Below are 21,434 nucleotides of genomic sequence, written 5' to 3' on the forward strand. Positions count from 1 at the left end.
CCAGCTCATTCTGTTTTTCTTTCGTTTTTAGAAATCCGAGCCCAGCTGATAGAGCAGCAGAAATGCCTGGAGCAGCAGACCGAGATGCGGGTACAGCTCCTGCAGGACCTGCAAGATTTCTTCCGCAAAAAAGCTGAAATTGAGACTGAGTACTCCCGCAACCTGGAGAAGTTAGCAGAGCGATTCATGGCCAAAACAAGAAGCACAAAAGATCACCAGCAGTACAAGTAAGGGCTGCGCCAGCACAGTCCTCCTAGACACAAACCTGTTTGCCCACTGGCCCAGGCAAATCTCTCACTGTCTTTTTCCCATCCGTGTAGTTGTTGAACAAGCAAAATATTGTTGATGATGAAATAATAACAAAATGCACCCTTTTGTGACAGAATCATCCCCTTATTGGATCTTTTTTTATTTAAAGTGGGCCAGACTTTGTACAACTGAAATGTGTAGTCACAATGGGAATAATAGAGCTATAACTTGTGTGTGTGTGTGTGTGTGTGTGTGTGTGTGTGTGTATGTGTATGTGTGTGTAGAGGGATATGAATTCTAGTTATGTCTCCAGAAGTAACTGGTGGGAAATTAAAAATTTGATATGATTTTTACATGTCGATGCACATTACTTTAAGGCTTAGGAAGCATTTTACAAACATCTTATTTGATCCTCTTGGGATCTTTTTTTTTTTTAAATGTATTTCTATTTGTTAAATAGTCTTCATGATCTTCTTGCCACAGTTTGCCCCTCCCTTATTTTCATCTAGATACTTTCATAGGAATAGAGCTGAATTCAAATTCAGAGTATGCAAGTAACAGCTGAGTGCTTAGCATTGGGTTTTCCTTCAGTCACTCAGACACTCAGTAAATCTGTTATCTCAGCAGTGCTCTCATTGGTACAATGTGGCTACTCTCTTCATTGGTACACATAACTCATCTGCATCTTTTCATCCTATGAAACTCTTCCTGCAGAGAATGGTCTAGCCAAAGTGATACAGACCTACATCTTCTTACATTTTATGAACCTCATTGAAGTATTTGGATTGGCCATCTCTTATCCTTCAATCTTGTTACATACCGACTCTTTCTTTCCTTCCTTTCTTTCCTTTTCCCTTTCTTCCTTCCTTCCTTCCTTCCTTCCCTTAAGGATGAGAGGCTGGATTTTAACTCAAGTCCTCTTGACTTCAGGGTCAGAGCTCTATCCACTGTGCCATTTAGCTGCACCTCTTCTCCCCTTCTTTTTTCTTTCTTTTTTTTTCTTTTTTTTTTTTTTAGTGAGGCAATTGGGGTTAAGTGATTTGCCCAGGGTCACACAGCTAGTAAGTGTTAAGTGTCTGGAGGCCAGATTTGAACTCAGGTACTCCTGACTCCAGGGCCGGTGCTCTATCCACTGTGCCACCTAGCTGCCCGCTTCCCCCCCCCCCTTCTTTTTTCAATCATACCTTCATTTAGAAAGGATTTCCTCATCTCCTACTCTGTTTGGCACTGGGAGACATGGGAAGATGATCCCTGCCTCTAGTTGGCACAGTGGATAAGAGCACAGAACTTGGGGTCAGAAATACCTGAGACTGACCTGATTCATACCTCAATTAGGTGTATGATTCAGGGCAAGTCACATGACCTCTCTCAGATTCCATCTGCTCATCTCTAAAATAGAGATAATAATAGTACCTACCGCCCGAGGCTGTTTCTAGTATCAAATGAGATCATGTATACAAAATGCTTTGCGAACCTTGAAGTACTATCTAAATATTAACGCTAATTATTAAAGGACCTTTAGGATCTCGCAGAACCAAGTAGAAGCACACAAAACAAGAGCTGAGCGATAACATAATTGGAAAAGATGTCATGTGGCGTCTCAGTCCCATTTGAGTGTCACAGATAGCACATGCTGTGATTGCATGAGCAGTTAATCAGAGAGGAGGTGAGAATAGTGGAGATCCTGGAAGGGCAGGTGGGAGTTAGATTCATGGAAAGGACAATGTAGGCAGAGGGGATGGAGCAGATCGAAGCTTTGGGTGTGGGAATGAGTATGACATGTTCAGGATTTCAAGATGGGAATGGGGGAGTTTTATGTGTATATGTCTTTAACATGATTCTCACTAGTCCTGACCCTACATTTTGAAATGACTTTTCTGTTAGAAATATTCAGTTTTTGAAATGGATACTTTCCACTAAGATAGGCAGACTTAGTTTCGAGTAATTCTTAGGCCCTCCCACACCTCCCACCACCCACCCAACATGCCATGCTCACACTAATCTCCTGCCTACCTTGTTCCCCTCGTCGTCCATGAATCTGACTCCTGTCTATCCTTGGGGTTTTGTGCCAAGATTAAGAGAAATTTATAAAGCATAAAATTCTTGAAGATGTATAGATTTAGGTGGAAACCAGGAACTTAGATGAAAAAAAATATGGCATTATGCTGAGGGAATGATTATTGCAATTCCTTATAAATTCCTGCTGATGTCAGTTACCAAATGCCACTTCAGCAGAAAATTCAAACTTATCTGGAGTAATAGAAAACCCCTTAATCTCATTCATGGTCATACTTAGAATTGCCGGTTTGAGGCAGGTAAAATAATACCAAAGGTTGAAGCAGAAACTTGATCCACAGCCAAAATATTTTTGAGGAGGTAAATGACTATGATGTATAAAAACAGTGGTCTGTTCTCAATCTTTGTGACTTTTTTCAGTCAGATACTACAGGCTGTACTTATTGATGAGGAAAGACTGTAGGTACCCTCCCTCCCCGCAACTGTGCTTCTGCTGATTAAACAACACACTGTATAATAATTCAGAGAAAAGAACAGTTTAGTGGACTAGAGAAGCAAGTTCTTTATAGTTTAAGATATTTCTAACAGAAGACAAAATTCTCTTCCATCTCCCTCTCCCTCCCTCCCTTTCTCTCTCTCTCTCTCTCTCTCTCTCTCTCCCTCCCCCTCTCCATCTCGCTCTCTGTCTCTGCCTGTGTGTCTCTCCCTCTCCCTCTCCCTTCTTCCCTCACTCCCTCCCTCTTTCTCCCTAAGACAGATAGATATAGATCTATAGCTATCTAAATCAAGATGGAGGGAGAGGGGAGAGAGAGAGAGAGAGATGTACATAGTGAAATTAATGTGTGTGTGTGTGTGTGTAATGACCCATTGAAATAGTACATATCCTTCAAATGAAATGACGTGAAGATTTATTTCAGCACCTGTGAGCTATTATAACTCAGACAAGTAAAGTAAATGTGTCTGTATCTAGACCAGTGATTCTCTGTGCCCAGGATCTTCTGATCTGCTTGCTCTGTGTTATCCTGCAGTAGAATGAAACTTTTAAAACACAAAGTAAAAGGTAGCACAGATACAGTGTAGTTCCATTTGAAAATAATGATGCCTGATTTCATGATTGGCTTTTTAGTCTCCATTACTGATCTGTTGTTAGAGTTCATTGAGCATAGGTTGGATGAACACTTTTCCAGGATGTTTTGGCTGGGGATTATGATTTGGGTAAATTGGACTAGATAACCATCAAGGTCTGTCTTTAGGCTTTTATGATCCTATGAAATATCTCAGTGTTACAAGGATGATTGTCCCTCATAGATAAACACTTCGAGGTGTGGGCTGAGTGCTAATAGTGCCCTTCCTCACGGTTTTCCTCCCACGGTCCTTGTCAGAAATTAGTTTTCCAATAAAATGCCAGATATCATGGTGGAGGGAAACCTATAAATGTGAAACTTGGCCGCCATCAAGAAAGAAAAGAGAGAGGCGGGGTAGGGAGGGGAGAAAAAGAAGAAAAGAAAAGAAATTAGCTATCCTACCCAGGAGCTGTGGTAGTACTTCTTGCCTCTATATTGTCCAATTTTGTATCATGGTTACCTACAAAATTTCAAGATGTTAAGTATATATATATGTATATATATATATTTTTTTTCCCCTCTCTCTTGTTGAATCAAAAGTGGTATATCAATGTCATTCATTATTATCATTGTCATTAAGCTGGTAATGGGCAGAGACCATGTCTGACTTACCTTTGTGTCTCTTGGCACAGTATCATGGACAGTTGGCCCTTTGTAGATACTTGTTCAATCTGTTGGTAATATGAAAAGCTTTAACTGAGTCGATGATAAGCTTCTCTCACTCCTCCTAACAATTGTGATTCTTGCTAAAATATTTTTATAAACTAAAAAGCAGCTGAAAATTCCTTTGGGTTTTTCTAACTTTGAATTCTTAACTGCCCGGTAATTGCCTATAGGAAATGGTTGCTAAATTATTACAAAAGAGGGGCCAAAAGCAGGAATAAAAGTGAAATTGTTTATGAAAAGTCTATAGAAATAATTAATCCGGGGGCAGCTAGGTGGCGCAGTGGATAGAGCACCGGCCCTGGAGTCAGGAGTACCTGAGTTCAAATCCGGCCTCAGACACTTACTAGCTGTGTGACCCTGGGCAAGTCACTTAACTCCAATTGCCTCACTAAAAAAAAAAAAGAAAAAAAGAAATAATTAATCCATACTCTGAAATAGTCTCAGAAATGATATGAATTTAGATTGTGCTTACTTGATTCATGTTTATACACCTCCTTTGAGTGAGTTATCCTAACTTATGTCTTACCACTGGACTCCTGATGACTCTGGAGGAGAGAATTAGATTGATGACTTTGTGGAGCTCTGCCTCACTTAAATCCATTTCACTTGAAAGTCAAGACATCACCCTCCTAATGTCATTGGTCCTCTTCAAGAACAAAGGATGAACAACATTTGATTCATGGGATACCACAAGCAAAGAATCCATTGCTTAGTGGTCATTCTTAGGTTGGTTGGTTTTTTAATGGCATTTGCTCAATAGATTTCCAAGATCATACTTGGTCTTTCCTGCGTGGTGGTACCCATAAAAGCTTACATTTAATTGAAGTAATCTGAGATAAACACCTTAGATCCTTCTCTTTATAAATGATACTGTTCAGATTATATCAAGTCTTAGAATGTTATAGGATCTCCTCTATGAATGAATAAATGAAAAAGTATTTTATTAAGCTCTTATTTTGTGTCAAGGAAGGTATTAAGTTATGAGGATACAAATGTAAGTAAAAAAGTCCCTGTCATGGAGAACCTTACATTCAATTGGAGGCAGGACAGACAATATTTTAAAGGGGTGTGGCAACCAGGAAAAGGTATTTGGGTTTGGAAAGTTACAGAGATGGTGAATTGGGGCCATAGGCCATAGCGGGGTGAATGGGGCAGCCGATAGATACAACCTGTCCAAGAGCAGTGAAACCAGTGATTACTCAAAAGGGATCAGGATAATAAGCTATAGAGGGAAAAATAAATAGTTGACAATATGCCTATCTAGAGAATGACATGTAATTGGATAGCCAATCTATTTTGGTAGAGAGAGTCATTTCAGCTTTGGCAGCTGAAATGTGAGAGGGCTCCAGTGCGTGCCTCCTAGCTGAGCTTTCTATCCCTTGCTCAATCCAATTCAGGGCCCCTCCAAATCTCTGCTAGGAATTCATATGAGGTTCAACACCCAGAGTAATGGCAAGTGTAGATCTCTTTTATTAACTTATGGGGAGAATAGTGATGCAGTTATCTTTGTCTCCTCATCTTTAAAAAGGAAGGGGTTTAGGGAGCAGCTAGGTGGCACAGTGGACAGAGCACTGGCCCTGGATTCAGGAAGACCTGAGTTCAAATCCAGCCTCAGACACTTGACAGTTATTAGCTGTGTGGCCCTCGGCAAGTCACTTAACTCTCATTGTCCTGCCCTCCCCCCAAAAAAGAAGGGGTTTGGAGTAGATAATCAAAACTCCTATGTTTTTAAATGTTTTGCATAAATTATCTTATTCAATCCTCACTATACAAAACAGAGAGATGCTGTTGATCAACATTTTTTTGCCACATTGATGAAGGAGATCCAGAAAATTGTCTAAGTTCAAGAGGGATTCCCTATAGATGGTGGGGTCCTCCAAACACTTGTGTTTGCAGAGGACATTGTACTAATCACAGCCACTCAAAAGAGTTTGGCCTGACCATCCATACAGGAGTAACCAAATGGATGAAGAATGTCTCTTACCCAAATTATAAAATATGTTTGGATAAAGAACTTGTGGAGCTTGTTCATTAGCATGTACATCTGGGGTAGGCAATGCACGTGGACAGTGGTCCAGAGTTAAACAGGAAGAGAAGAGAAGCAGATTGTATTGTCTTTACAAAATTGCAGAGCCTTTTAATGACCCTAGCTTCTTCCCCGACAACACCAGCCCAAAACAAATATGTGTTTAATGCCAACATTTTACCATTGTTCCTGTATGGTCATGACACACTGAATACGGAAGTCTCTAGATTTCAAAATAAGGAGCACATGATGACCATGAGGAGCTTGCAACTTATAATCAATAAAGAACTTCAAACAATAGGAGGAAAAATGTCAGGTGGTTAGTAGGGTGATTTATGACAGGTAGACAGCCAATATGCTCCACTGAAAGCCTTGTGATGTCAAGAAAAGATGAGCTATGTTTCAGTCATGTGATACAGACACCTTGTGTGGAACTTTGGGGAGGACATGGCTAAGAGTACCAGAGGATCAGCTGCTATCTTCCTTATTGGAGGGAACAACCAAGTAAATTAGATCACGGATTAATTTGAATATTGAGAACTAAGATCTTCATAGCAACCTTGTGAAATAAGTGGTGCCTGTATTATTACTTGTGTATTACAGATGAAGAAAATGAGATTCAAAGTAGTTATGAAACTTGCTCAAGTTCATAAAGCTTGTGAATGTTGGAAGCTGTGACTAAAGCAAAAATCTTCTGATTCAGCATCTAATGTTCTTTCTATATATATATATATATATATTTTTTTTTTTGGTGAGGCAATTGGGGTTAAGTGACTTGCCCAGGGTCACACAGCTAGTAAGTGTTAAGTGTCTGAGGCCGTATTTGAACTCAGGTACTCCTGACTCCAGGGCCAGTGCTCTATCCACTGTGCCACCTAGCTGCCCCTCCCCTCTGTAATTTTTAAAGGGTTATTCCCCCTTTAGCTCTGGAAGAAAATTAACTTGTAAATGATATAGAGAATAAGTATTTCAGAATATCAGTGAACTGAAATGGCATGAGCAAAGGCATGGAGGTGGGAAATTACAAGGCATGTTCAGGGAAAAATAAGTTGACCAGTTTGGCAAGAGTAGAGTGATCATTGATCTCTAAGGTCCTATCAAACTCTAGATTTATCATCCTGTGATCCTTTATAGTGATAAATAAATTTATCCTAGACTAAATGTTTCATGATGGCAGGGCCATATTTTATCTTATATGTCTATTTATCATTTATCTCACCAAACATCCAACACAGTACTCTGTATATAGTTGAAACTTATTATGTGTTTATTGAGTTGAATGAGAGGTAAGATCCATGGTGGGGGGAAGGAGGAGTGTTGAATTCTACAATAAGGACTCGGAACGTTATTATGTAGACAATAAGGAGTCATTGACAATTTTTGTATTATGGGACAAAGTATAGAAAATAAGAAGTCTCTCAGGAAGTTTTATATCTTCCAGCATAGAGTATGGATTATTGAGTAAAGGCAGATGTAGAGAATGACTGGTGGAAAGGCAATTGTTGTAATAACAAGGTGTCAAGTGAAATGAACCTAGACTAAGATGGCGGCATTGGGAATGGAAAGGACAGTCTATATGCAATGAATATAAGCTCTCCTAATAGTCAAAGTGAACTTTCTGGGTTTTGTTTGGGGTTTTTTCCCCACTATGGGAACCTTGATTGTTTTACTTTTAAGTCATCATTTGTAGGCTAGTGGATGATTTCCAGATTGGATTTTTTTTTTTTTTGGCGGGGCTATGGGGGATTAAGTGACTTGCCCAGGGTCACACAGCCAGTAAGTGTCATGTGTCTGAGGCCAGATTTGAACTCAGGCCCTCCTGAATCCAGGGCCAGTGCTCTATCCACTGCACCACCTAGCTGCCCCCTGATTTCCAGATTGGGAAGAAGAGAAGCTCTGCCCCAGAGTTAAGCTGGTCCCACCCTTCATACTTTCATCATTCATTCATTTGTCCATTCAGCTCTGATCTGACCTTATCCTCTTAGCTGGGCAGATGGGATTGTTTGAAAAACAGATGCCACAGAATTTTCCTTCTGTTCTCCATCTGATTAGCTAACATTCGACTCACTCATTCAATGAATGCTTATTAGATATCTACTCTATGCAGCTTTCTATGCGTATCACTCTACAAGGTGCTGTCATGGAAGGTCTGTGAAAAAAATATGAGATACTCCCTGAACAACAAAAATCAGAAGTTTCTAGGAGGGTCCTTTTTCCAACCACAAGGGTTACTTTGCTGCCCCCTGGCTTTTGCCCAGTCAACAGTACCCAGTAACTGTGTTTCTGTGTGTCTGTGTGTGTGTGAGAGAGAGAGAGAGACAGAGAGACAGAGAGACATAGAAGGACAGACACAGGAGACAGAGAGAGACAGAGGCTGCCAAAGGTTGACACTTAATAAAAAGTTCTAATGACTTCAAGATGATTCTTTCAAATTTTTATCAAGGGTAATTAGTCACCATATATAACACATCTGCAGTTTTAAGGCCCCACCTTAAGTAAAATAAAAAGTTAAATATATATTTTTTTAAAAAACAAGTCTCCCTTGTGCTATGCTGGTTTTACAGAGTGTAAATCTGCTTCTATTAAGGAAGCAAAGAGTGAGGGGGAGAATTTAATAAGAAACATAGTATTTTCCTTGTTAACTCAAAGACTGTCTCCATATATTTTATTTAAAAGACAAGAAGAACTAGCTACTGTTATTTATAAATAACTGCTCAAGAAGCCTTTATTTTTCACAAAATATATTCATAATTAGCCTGCAGGTTAGACAAGAGAAAAGAGTGTCAAATTTGAAAAGTTTTATTTTGATGACATTTAGAAAGTTAAGAGTTTCCAGAGGTCTATTGTAATAATTCCTTCCTGTTGGAGTTTTCTTCCAAAGGATAGTTGGCATTGATAGAGCATCATTTATGTTTTTAATTAAGGTGGGTTTTGTTTTTCAGTTAACAAATATCTACTTTTCTTTCTCTCTCTCTCATCTCTCCTCTACCTCCCCATTGGGGAGAAAAGAAAAGGAGAAAAACAAAACCCTCGTGGCAAATATACGTAGTCAAACAAAACAAATTCCCACATTGGCCACGTCCAAAAAATATGTATGTTGACAGAGCATGTTTTAGAACAATGAAATAAAATGTTGATTTGCTGGGAAGTTAAATTGTGAACACTACAACTGAGTAGGCAGAAAGCTCTGACTTCATCAGCCATCTTATCCTGGCTACATTATAATTCAAGGACCATAAATGACCTTCCAAACCTGAGCCATAAACAGAGCTTATGGGTATTCCTCCTTAAGTTTGGGGCTGTTGTGTGGTTTAATGAGTGGTCTTTGAAAGTTCTTTGCTGGTGCCTCACCATAGCAGGAAAGGTAATGCTGGCTTTTTGAAAGTGACATTAACAGAACATGAGCTCTGTTTTATCCTACCAATATTGTCATTGCTTGTCCTTCAGTCTCAAAGAGGACCATGACATCTGGATGATGTCATGACTCGTGGTGAATTGGATTTAAGTAAGGGAGGGCTGTGCAAGGTCACCAACCTAACTCTCTCCTCCAGAACCATCTGGGTCCAGCAGCAAGATATATATCAGGACAACTGGAAATGGTCCCAATCATTTAAGGCAATTGGGGTTAAGTGACTTGCCCAGGGTCACACAGCAAAAAAGATTTGAACTCAGGTCCTCCCAACTTCAGGGCCAGTGCTCTATCCACTATGCTACCTAGCTGCTCTTCCTCCCAAGATGGAAACACTTCAAGGAGGGCCCCACTAAAGGAATGTATGTCTGTCATCTCAGGACCTACTTAGCTAATTTGGATACTGCTACATTAGATTGGCTACATAGCCTTGAAATTTCCAGCCACAGGTCATGATCTTATTACCAGTTTTTCTTTACTGCCTTTATTCAACCCATAGGGAAGTTGTGATAGGCCTTAGAGGAGAAAGTATCCCCATTGATAAATTCATAGATTTTGGAAGTATTTTTTCAAATGTAAGACAAATGTTTCCAGTTATAGGATTCATATTTTGAAATCGTACCATTATTGCAATAATACCTTATCAACAGACAATTCTTAAAAAATAGATAAAGTCTTTAAAAGTTCCAATATTTAAATTATTCTTAGCTAATAATTCTTTAGGGGGGATGGGAAGTCAATGTTTAAGTTCAAATCCAGCCTCAGACACTTGACACTTACTAGCTGTGTGACCCTGGGCAAGTCACTTAACCCCAATTGCCTCGCCTAAATAAATAAATAAATGAATGAATGAATGAATGAATGAATGAATGAATGAATGAATGAGTAAGTAAATAAATAAATAAGAAAGAAGGAAAGAAAGAAAGAGAAAGAAACCAGTGTGGGCTTACGAATTTAAATGGATATGTTAGAATTCTGTAAGCCAGCAGTGTTCTCACGCTCATTGAGGATGTCAAATCTGCTGATATATTAAGTGCTTTCCCTGTGCCAGGAACTGTACTAAGTGCTGGGAATTTAATATAAACAAAAAGATAGTCCCTGCCCTCAGGGAGCTTACATTCTGACAGAGGAAAATGACACATAAAAGGAAGCTGAAAGAGGGGAGGGAGGAGAAGGTACCCTTATCCCCACATGGGGTGTGCATGATCCCATGCCTGGTAGAGAAAATGCCAGAGAGTTGGGAGAAGAATCTGGAGAGGAATGAAGTCATGGATGGCTTGGACATTTTTCCTTAAAATGGTGGTTCTGGGAGGAGCCAGCCAACCAGTGTGAGAAGACCAGGGACAGAGGGAACTTTCAAGGAGAAGAGGCTTCTGTGGCACGGCAGAGAAAGTCCAGAGAGTCCAGAGAATCAGGACACTAGATATAATACTGTAATGTTCTCATTTCTGGTCATTCTTTGGGTGAATGGAGATATATAACACATGAATTTAGATCCCACTGGAAGCGTACCTAACCAGATCTTTTCTGACATGCAATGGACTGAATTTCCCTAGCAGATTTTGAATAGTGGCAAACCACATTCTTTCTGTGAGGGTTTATTGATTTCAATGTAAACATAAATTGTCTTTCTTCAATGAGATGCTTAAAACTAAGAACCTCTCTGAGCTCTATAGATGTGAGGGGTCCCATGACACTTTTCTTAAGAGTGTGGGTTTTGACCGAATATTCTTGGCCTGAGTTTTCTCCCTCCAAGCCTGGGGATCAGTTGGCCATGTGCCTTTTACCACATAGAAAAATGTCTTATTGGTGATGTTGTGTCTTTCAGGTGGAGAAAGGGTGTTGCCCCAGACAAACTGAGACTTGGGAAAGACCTTTAGCTTAAAAAGGACAGGGTCTCTCACTGCATCTGGGGCCATCACCTGTCATCCTGACCTATGTCTTGCTACTGGACTCCAGTGACTCTGGAGGAGAAAGTGAGGCTTTGCAGAGCTCTGCCTCACTTAAATCCAATTTACTTGCAGGTTAAGACATCCCCCTCCTGATATCATTGCTCCTCTTCAAGAACGAAATATGAACAACAGCAACCTGTCGTGCTCCTTTGGTTTACTTTATTTTGCTGTAACTCATTCGAATGTACTTTGGGTACAATTTATAATACTGCATTTCTTTCAATCCTCAGGAAGGACCAGAACCTTTTGTCTCCAGTGAACTGCTGGTATTTACTTCTGAACCAAGTAAGAAGAGAAAGCAAAGACCATGCCACATTAAGTGATATCTATCTGAACAATGTCATCATGCGCTTTATGCAGATAAGCGAGGACTCTACCAGAATGTTTAAAAAGGTAACACCACAATTTCTGCCACATTGTGCTCCCCTGGACATGTATTTTAAGCAGTTGGGTGCAGTTAGACTCATGCAGTATTATAGGGACCAAAACCATTGAGCGTTATGCCTTTCTCCTTGGTAACCTGTGTAGGAGCAGCCATCTGATTTTAAATGAGAAACCCTGGTGGGATGTTCTTGGTTAATTACCAGCCCTGCCCAATGGAAGGGACTGTTTGCAGCTGGGAACATTCATTCTGGAAAAAGAAAACACGACCTTCAAGGAGAAGTGAGGAATAAGGGGAGAACCACATCTGCAGCTTTAGCTACCTGAAAAATGTCAGGGAAGGCTTAGTACCCTGCCCTAAGTACGATCTCCCTTCTGCTAGATGGCTTCTTGCCACCAATACAAACTGGAAAAGAAGCCAGACTTACAAAAAGCTCTTACTGCACAACTGGTTTTGTTGTGTGGACATTTTCGTTTTGAGAAATGAATATGTTGGCTCTCTTCCCCATGTAGAGAGTGCAGCTCCTGCCTAGTAACAAAGCTGGTCTCTGTTTTTGATGTTTATATGACCCAGAATTTTTTCCAGCTGTGTAGTGTCATGGCAGTTGTTCGGTGCAGATGCTCCTACCTACTATTCACTAATTAATCATGAAGTCTTAGAAAATTAAAAAAAAAAAACCCGCAACATTAACAACATATTTATAGTTGAAAGTTTTCAAACAACAAAAGCATAGTGTTAATAATAGGCCAGCTGGAATATTTCCTGCTGATGTTTGGTGTGGCCATATTAGCTTTGACTTCTAGCCTGGAAATGGAAATTGATAAACCCTAATGGTCTTTTGCTTTTTCTTTAATGGGAAAAATGCTGCTAGTCAAAAGGGAAAGGAAGTAGAATCTAAAGACAGCTCCAAAAGGAGAAAATAAGTAGTTTTATCTTAAGTTATGGGAATTTTTTAGTATCTTTTCTTTTTTTATGGGAATTTTTTAAGTAGTCATCCTATAAATGAAATTGAAGCGATTCTTTGATGTATTGATTAGCAATAATAATAACTGATATTTATGTAGCACTTCAAGCTCTCCAAAGAACTTTACATGTGCCAGCTGAGCTACCGTGATTTTATAGTAAGCATACGATGGAAAACAGTCTTTAGAGTGGGTAGTCTTAGCCATTTTTGTATCATGGACCCCTTTGGCAACTACACCCCTTATAAGAACACTCTTTAGAAATAATTGAGGTGGGGCAGCTAGGTGGCGCAATAGGTAGAGCACTGGCCGTGGAGTCAGGAAGACCTGAGTTCGGATCCAGCCTCAGACACTTAACACTTACTAGGTGTGTGACCCTGGTCAAGTCACTTAACCCCAATTGCCTCACCAAAAAAAAAAAAGAAAAGAAAAGAAAAGAAAAGAAATAATTGAGGGGGGCAGCTAGGTGGTGTAGTGTATAAAGCACCGGCCCTGGATTCTGGAGGACCTGAATTCAAATCCAGCCTCAGACACTTGATACTTACTAGCTGTGTGACCCTGGGCAAGTCACTTAACCCTCATTGCCCTGCAAAAAAAAAAAAAAAAGTAGTAATTGAAATAAATGCTAAATTTCAGTTTGAGGTTGGTCAATAAGTCAATAAACATTTAGTGAATACCTACTATGTCTTAGACCCAAAAAGAGGCAAAAGACAGTCCCTGAAGATTAGTGAAAATGAAGATGCATTTCTCCCCTGATCCAGTTTCATGAACTCCATGAAATCTAGCCACTAACCCCACGGGGGTCAGTGGACTCCAGGTTAGGAACCCCTGCTTTAAAGTAAGAAGAACACATCTCAGATACTCTACTGCACAATGTTTGCAGCCAACCAGGTAAATCTTAATGCCCATGGATGTTGGAAGGATATGTCTGCAATAATAACAGTTGAAATTTACATAGTGTTTTAAGGTTTACAGAATACTTTAAACATATTATCACTTTTCACTGTAGCAACCCTGTGGGAAAGATATTCCAGGTTTAATTATCCCCATTTTACAAATGGAAAAACACCGAGACTCAAAGAGATTCTATGAGTTTCCCAGAGAGACACAGCTAGAAAGTATCAGAAGCAGGATTCCAACCCACCTCTTCCTAACTTCTTTTCTATCACTGTATCCACTGCACCAGAATGACTCACCATAATTCTGTCCTTTATCTGCCTCTCTGAGCTTTGTGTATTCAAAAACTTTAATTTGTCTTCTAGGATTAAGGCTCTCCATATTTAACTACTGGGAAAACCATAATTATTATTTGTGTACTGTGAGTTACTGTGTATTCGGAGACTTTAATTTCTTGGGGGAAGGTGTTCCCATTTTAGAATGTATCTGTTGTTGCTAAAACTATTGAATAGGACAGTATAATATGGCAAGCTCCAAGAGATGTCTATGATTGCTCAGCTATCCACATACCACCTTCTGTCTCTCATTGCTCCATTTTGTCTGCAAAGGCATTTTTAGAGACATTATGAAATGCTTTTCTGGAACCTGATATTCTCTGTTATTTGGGTTATCCTGAGCTACCTGTTTATTAAGCTTACCCTCCTAAAAGGGGAAATGAAGTTAATTTTACATAACTTGTTCTTAGTGAATCCATGCTGGCTCTTAGAAAAGAAAGCCATAATTATTTTGTGATCACAAACTTTGTATAGAGTGATTCCTAGAATTTTGGTTGAAATTGACACAGAATCTTCTATTCCCCCCCCCCTTTTTTTAAATCAGGCCTTCTGCCTGTCCAATATTCTGGTATTGCTTTTTTCTTCATAATTTTTTCCCAACTACCAGTGGCTTCATGATTTTATCTACCAAACTTTTTCAATACCAAGAGTATATTTCATTTGAGGGTGAAAATATGAAACTACTTAAAATGTTGTTTATCTCCTTACCTATATCGGTACACAATTCCATTTTAAAATTGGTTTGTCCTTTACTGTTTGAAAATTTCTCTGATGAAAAAGATGGAAACAAAATGGGAGTTAAATGGGTCTTCTTGTTCTTTGACATTTGTCTTCCTGAAGCAATGGCTCTGTCTTTTCCTTTTTAAAAATGTTTGCTCTAAATATGGCTTAAAAAATAAAACTACCCCTTTTTTGGTCATTAGCATTCATCTCACACCTTGTGTTATTCTGGTTTTAACCCTCCTTAAGCTCTTCTGATAAGTGAATGCTGCTATTTCTTATTTATCTGTGTTACTTTCTCTTTCTTATACAACTGTTTAAATTATCTTGTCAGAGAGCTCTTTATTCAGCCGCATTGATTTCTTAAGATTCCTCTTCTTTTTTTTTAATCAGATCATTCTTAGTTGTATAATCAGAATTTTATTTTTGAGAACTCCACTTCTTGCTTGAGCTGAATGCCCTTTCATAGTTTCTAGCCATGAATAATATTTATTCATTATTTGATTAGCATTTATGGCTTCCGCCTCCTGAAAGTATTTGAGATGGCTTATAAGTGAAACATAATAGCCCCCTAATTGGTCTCCCTACTTCAAGTCCCCTCCCCCACTCCAATCTACTAGAGCCGGCAAGGTGATTTTCCTAACGCACAGGGAAGAGCATTATTTTATACATACACACACACACACTCACACACACACACTCTCTCTCACACTCTCTCTCTCTCTCTCTCTCTCTCTCTCTCTCTCTCTCTCTCTCTCTCTCTCTCTCTCTCACACACACACACACACACACACACACACACACACACACACACACACACACACTTAATTGGGCCTGATTACCAGATCAAGGATATACTCCTCTGTTGGGCGTTTAAAGCTCTTCACAACCAAGTCCCACTGACTTCATCAAATATCCCTCTCCTTCATGAACTCTATGGTGTAGCGCAACTGATCCTGCTGTTCTTCAGGTAGGAGACTGACTCCCTGTCCTGACTGAGAGCTTTTTCATTGGCGTTTCCCTATGACTGGAAGACTCTTCCTTTTCACCTGTCTCAGGTGAATTAATGCCTTACTTTCTTTCTGAAGATTCAGCTCAAGTTGCACCATCTTCAGGAAACTTTTGGCCACTACTGCCTTATCCCCCCAAGATTACCTTAGATCTGTGTTTTGTCTCACCTTGTTAGTGTAATGGGTAAAACTAAATTTGTGTGGTCACCCTACCTATCTCCTGTGTGGGGAAAGCTAATTAGGACAACAGTTTGGCCCCTGATAATAATATTCTCACATTGGAATATAAGGACCTGTAGGGTTGGACCATTTCATTCTTGTCTTTGTATACCTGACATCTAGCACATAATAGATCCATGAGAAAAATGAGGGCAATTAGGGATAAAAATGAAGATGGTCACCAGATCAAGGCAGGAGAAGGCACAAACATTGTTAGGTACCTAGAAAAAAACTATATTTGAGTATTAAATTAAGCAGAAACTGGGGGAGGGGTTGATAGCTAAAACAAAAAAAAAACCCAACCCTCAATCAATATTTATTAAGCTCCTCCTATTGGTAGCTGGTTGGCACAGTGGATAGAGTGCTGGCTCTGGAGTCAGGAGGACTTGAATTGAAATCTGGCCCCAGACACCTACCAACTGTGTGACCCTGGGCAAGTCACTTAACCCTGTTTGCCTCAGCTCCTCACCTGTAAAATGAGCTGGAGAAGGAAATGACAAAGCACTCCAGTATCTTTGTCAAGAAAACCCAAAATGGAGTCACAGAGAGTTGAATACAACTGAAATGACTCAACAACAAATGTGCCAGCCACTTGCCAAGAGTTGAATTTACAAAAGAGGCAAAAGTTTCTGCCACCAAGGAGCTTACAATCTATGTGTGTTACATAGTATTAATATTCTGACAAGAGAAAATGTATTAATTGATTCACAGAAAAAAAATTTTCTTGATATTCATTTCAAACAGGAATTTACCATTGTGACTCTTTTGTGAGGGGAAGTGATTAAAGTACTGGCTGCTATTTAATTACAGTTTTATAGAAGATGGTCTGACCCTGTTCAAATGAGTAATTCCAGTACTGACCCTATATGAAAAAAAAAGTGGAAAACATGAAATCATAATTCAGTGAAAGCATTTCTGTGAAGAACTGAGATAATAAGGCCCAGCCACTTAACTTCATACACAGTTTGACCTTGGAGATTCTAAATGAGTGCATAGATAGTTAACATGCCTATTGGACCATCTCTCTCCCTTTTTTGGGGGTGGGGGGGGCAGGGCAATTGGGGTTAAGTGACTTGCCCAGGGTCACACAGCTATTAAGTGTTAAGTGTCTGAGGCCAGATTTGAACTCAGGTACTCCTGAATCCAAGGCTGGTGCTTTATCCACTTCGCCACCTAGCTGCCCCTATTGCTTGCCTTCTTCTTCTTCCTTTTTTTTTTTTTTTTGGACCATCTCTCTCAATGATCACATATCTTTCTTGGGGGCGGTGGGGCAGTGAGGGTTAAGTGACTTGCTCAGGGTCATACAGCTAGTAAGTGTCAAGTGTCTGAGGACGGATTTGAACTCAGGTCTTCCTGAATCCAGGTGTGGTGCTTTATCTACTATGCCACCTAGCTGCCCCCAGTGATCAGATATCTTAAGGAAGCCTTTGGCAGTTGCTGGAATCCAGTCAATTCATGATTGAACTATCTAACAAGGACTCCGGTCTTGTAGAAGGGAAAATGTTCTTATTCTTTTGGGAAGGCTTAAGCAGCTAACTTTGCATTTGTGCTCAGGAAGAAAGGCAAGCAAGTTTAAGCCAGATAGTGTTCGGGTTTCTGAAGAAAGGGTCAGTATTTTCCTCAGAAAAGAATTTGTAAGTGACTTGTTAAGAACTGGCCCTACCACCATCACCACCACCATCAAAGTTCTGCATCAGATAAGGCAGAAGAACTGATTTGAGCCTGAAAAAAAATATTTAGAGCTGGCATTACCAGTTAATTACATCCTCCATGTGACTCCTATAGAATGCTTAATTTTATAAAGGACTACATATCATAGGTTTGCCATTCATTCATTCAGAAATATTCAACCACTTAATATATCAAAGGCCCTGTGGAGAATACAGAGAAGAGTGAGAAGATGTTTGCCTTCAGGGATTTTAGTAATCTGGTAGAGGAGATAAATCATGAATACAAATGAGACTAAATATGACTAGCTTCTTGAAAACGTTAAAGCATTATATTAATGTTGACTACCATTATCATTGCTATATAGAACTATAATTATAGTAACTTATGGTCATTTGTGTGTATGTCTTATCTCCTCTACTAAATTACTAAGGCATTACAGGAATATAATGCAGTATACAGATGAGAATCGACTTGGTGTAATATATAGGGAGTTGGGCTTGGATTCAGAAAGACAAAGATTCAAATGTGACTTCATTTACTTACTAGCTCTAAGACCCTGAGCAAGTTCCTTTTCTTTCCCTCTTTAGCCCTTCTTTCTTCATCTGTGAAATGAGGGGATTTGATTCATTGGCTTTTAAGGCCCCTTGCAGCTCTTAACGTCTATGAACCCATGACCTGGGTTTTAATCTTGCTCCCGACTAGCTGTAGGACACTGCTCTGGAGACTTAATCTTTCAAGAGAACTTACCAAGGCTATAAGTTGCAGAGAAGGGGCTGAACTGAACTGGTAAAAGAAGCTCTGTCCTAGGAAATCTTTATTCAAATGAAGTCATAAATCTTGTCCTGTGCGATGGACTGACAGTATGCTGTTGTCTGAAGACCAGCCTCACTATCGTATGTAATAGAAATCTGTGTGATGGATGGATGGATGGATGGATGGATGGATGGATGGATGGATGGGTAAATACTTAATTGCTTATTATGTGCCAGGCTGATACAGTTACCAAAAAATATAAAAAGATAGTCCCTCTTCTCAAGAAGCTTCCATTCTAGTATCAGATGACAACACAAAGAAGGAAGTAGTGAGAAGGGGGCTAGATCCCAGGGATGGTGAATGGAGTCATGGCGTATTGACTGGTACTTTAAAGGAATGGTCATGTGCATTTGAATCCTCTTCCCAGAACTGAATGGGGCAATGAAAGGCAGTATGACATGATGATAGCCAAGGAAGAGCACTGGGTCTGGTTCTGGCTGGTTATAGAGAATGCTCACTAGTCCAGAAGCCCAGGTCCCCAAGGAGGTTCTGGAGGGCTAGGTTAAAGCTGGAGGCTGGAGCACAGGTGCCTGGCATGAAAAGACCTGGGGAAGAGCAGCATTACAGTACATCCGGCTCAGACAAGTTATGGTGAAATTGGGAGTCTAGGGACCCAAGACCATGTATGTGTGTAAGTGTATGCTTGCGTGTATTTAGTGTGATACATGTATGTAATCCATTTTAATATACATAACATTCTACATATATACTAATATAGGTTCACCCTGTGGATCTCATATTGGCTTAGAAAACCACAAATTATCATTATCTTTGTTGTATTATATTTTTATTTATTTTGTTAAACATTTCCCAATTAAAGTTTAATCTGGGCAGGCTGTACTCGGGAGTTTGGGGGGAATGATCTTGTGATTTTACTGGCCCTTGGGGCAGCTAGGTGGTGCAGTGGATAAAGCACCACCCCTGGATTCAGGAGGACCTGAGTTCAAATCCAGCCTCAGACACTTGACACTTGGTAGCCGTGTGACCCTGGGTAAGTCACTTAACCCTCATTGCCCCATAAAAAAACAAATCTTTAATAAAAAAAAATAGGAATAAATATTATTTCCTTATGATGATAAATAGCATATTCTAAAACCAAGAGTTACCTATTATATGTAATCATGATAAACCAGAATCCTTTCCCAAAAAGTTGGGAGTAAAATAAGAATGTCTGTTGTTACTACTTCTGTTTGACATAGTACTAGAAATGCTGGCTGTGATAATAAGACAAGAAAAAAGAAGTTCAGGGAATAAACACAGGTAAAGAATTAAGAAGATATCATACTGTTCTTAAAGAACCCTGAAGAGTCAATTAAAAAGTTGATTTTTGATAAAATTAGATTATTGAGATATTATACTAAATTACTAAACTATAGGGATCAGATACAGTATGGGCATCCAACCTACTCACTCTCTCATGCCTCACCCCATATCCAGTCACTTGTCTAGTCCTGTCATTTCTCTCTTCCTAATATCTCTGATAAATATATGTCCCCTTCCCTCTCTGCCGTGGACATGACTCTGGTGCAGGTGGTCTTCACCCCATTTCTGGTGAAAGAGAGCCTCTTGGTGACTCTCTCTGCACTAGGTCTCTCCCTACTCTAATCCATCCCCCACTGAGCTGTCAGATTGATCCTCCCAAAATGGAAATCTAGCCATATCACCCCATTTTCCCATACTTCCTGTTACTCATATTAAAAATCTATAGTTAAGTTTTTTTTGTTTTGTTTTGTTTTTGCTGGGCAATGGGGGTTAAGTGACTTGCCCAGGGTCACACAGCTAGTAAGTGTTAAGTGTCTGAGGCTGGATTTGAACTCAGGTACTCCTGAATCCAGAGCCAGCGCTTTAACCACTGCGCCATCTAGCTGCCCCCTATAGTTAAGTTTTTAAAGCCCTTCATAAGGGGCAGCTGGGTGGTGCAGTGGATGGAGCGCCAGCCCTGGATTCAGGTCTGGCCTCAGACACTTGACGCTTACTGGCTGTGTGACCTTGGGCAAGTCACTTGGCCCCCATTGGCCCACAAAAAAAAATTTTAAAAATAATTTTTTTAAAAAGCCCTTCATAACCTGACTTCTTCCTACCTTTCCAATCTTCTGGCACTTTATTCCCTTACTCTGCAATCTAGGGATACTGACCTCCTTTGCTATTAGTCAACATAACACTCCTTTTCCTGACCCCCAGCAATTTCGATGAGAGTCCCCCTTGCCTGGAATTCACTCCCTCTTCATAGCTGCCCCCTGGCTTCCCTCCAGTCTCAGCTAAAGCCTCACCTTCTGCAAGAAGCCTTTTCTAGTCTTCTCTCTGAGACTAGCCCCAATTTACCCTCCTGTATCTTGTTTGTACACGGTTGTTTGCGTTTTGTCTCTACTACTATACTGTGAGGAAAGGGACTGTTTCTTCACCTTCCCCGTCCCCTTCCCATACTTTGTATCCCTAATGCTCAAAAGGGTGCCCAGCACATACTGGGCATTTAATAAATGTTAGTTAGCTGAGTGACAGGACTGAGGACTGGGCTACCTAAGTTTGGATCGTTAGCTTGGCTGTAGCCAGAGTCGCGTCCAAAGGTCATCTACTGTATTACAGCAAGGTTATGTTCTACATTGGTAAAGAAAGTTCCCACGTTAACAGAATTATAAATTGATGAAATAACAGTAACAAGTAAATCAATCACCTTATAATTATTTGATAATTAATAATAATAATAATAATAAAGACAGCATTTATATGGGCAGCTAGGTGGTGCAGTGGATAGAGCACTGGGCTTGGAATCAGGAAGATTCATCTTCATGAGCTCAAATACAGCTTTAGACACTTACTAGCTGTGTGACCCTGGGTAAGTCACTTAACCCTGTTTGCTTCAGTTCTTCATCTGTAAAATGATCAGGAGAAGGAAATGGTGAACTTCTCTAGTATCTTTGCCAAGAAAACTCCCCTCCAAATGGCAACTGAAACAAGTGAACAACAGTAAAAGCATTTATGTAGT

General features: G+C 39.9%; 1 protein-coding gene across 2 annotated transcripts in view; it reads left to right on the forward strand.

Moving 5' to 3' along the window:
• SRGAP1 (SLIT-ROBO Rho GTPase activating protein 1) overlaps positions 1–21,434 on the forward strand; it is a 357,119-nt gene that overhangs the window by 156,493 nt on the left and 179,192 nt on the right. For both annotated transcript variants that reach the window (XM_043967043.1, XM_043967042.1), the window contains exons 2-3: positions 32–227; positions 11,673–11,835. In XM_043967043.1, the coding sequence (XP_043822978.1) occupies positions 32–227; positions 11,673–11,835 (359 nt within the window). The remainder of the gene's footprint in view (positions 1–31; positions 228–11,672; positions 11,836–21,434) is intronic.

This window comes from Dromiciops gliroides, chromosome 5, assembly GCF_019393635.1.
Source record: "Dromiciops gliroides isolate mDroGli1 chromosome 5, mDroGli1.pri, whole genome shotgun sequence".
NCBI classification, from domain to species: Eukaryota; Metazoa; Chordata; class Mammalia; order Microbiotheria; family Microbiotheriidae; genus Dromiciops; species Dromiciops gliroides.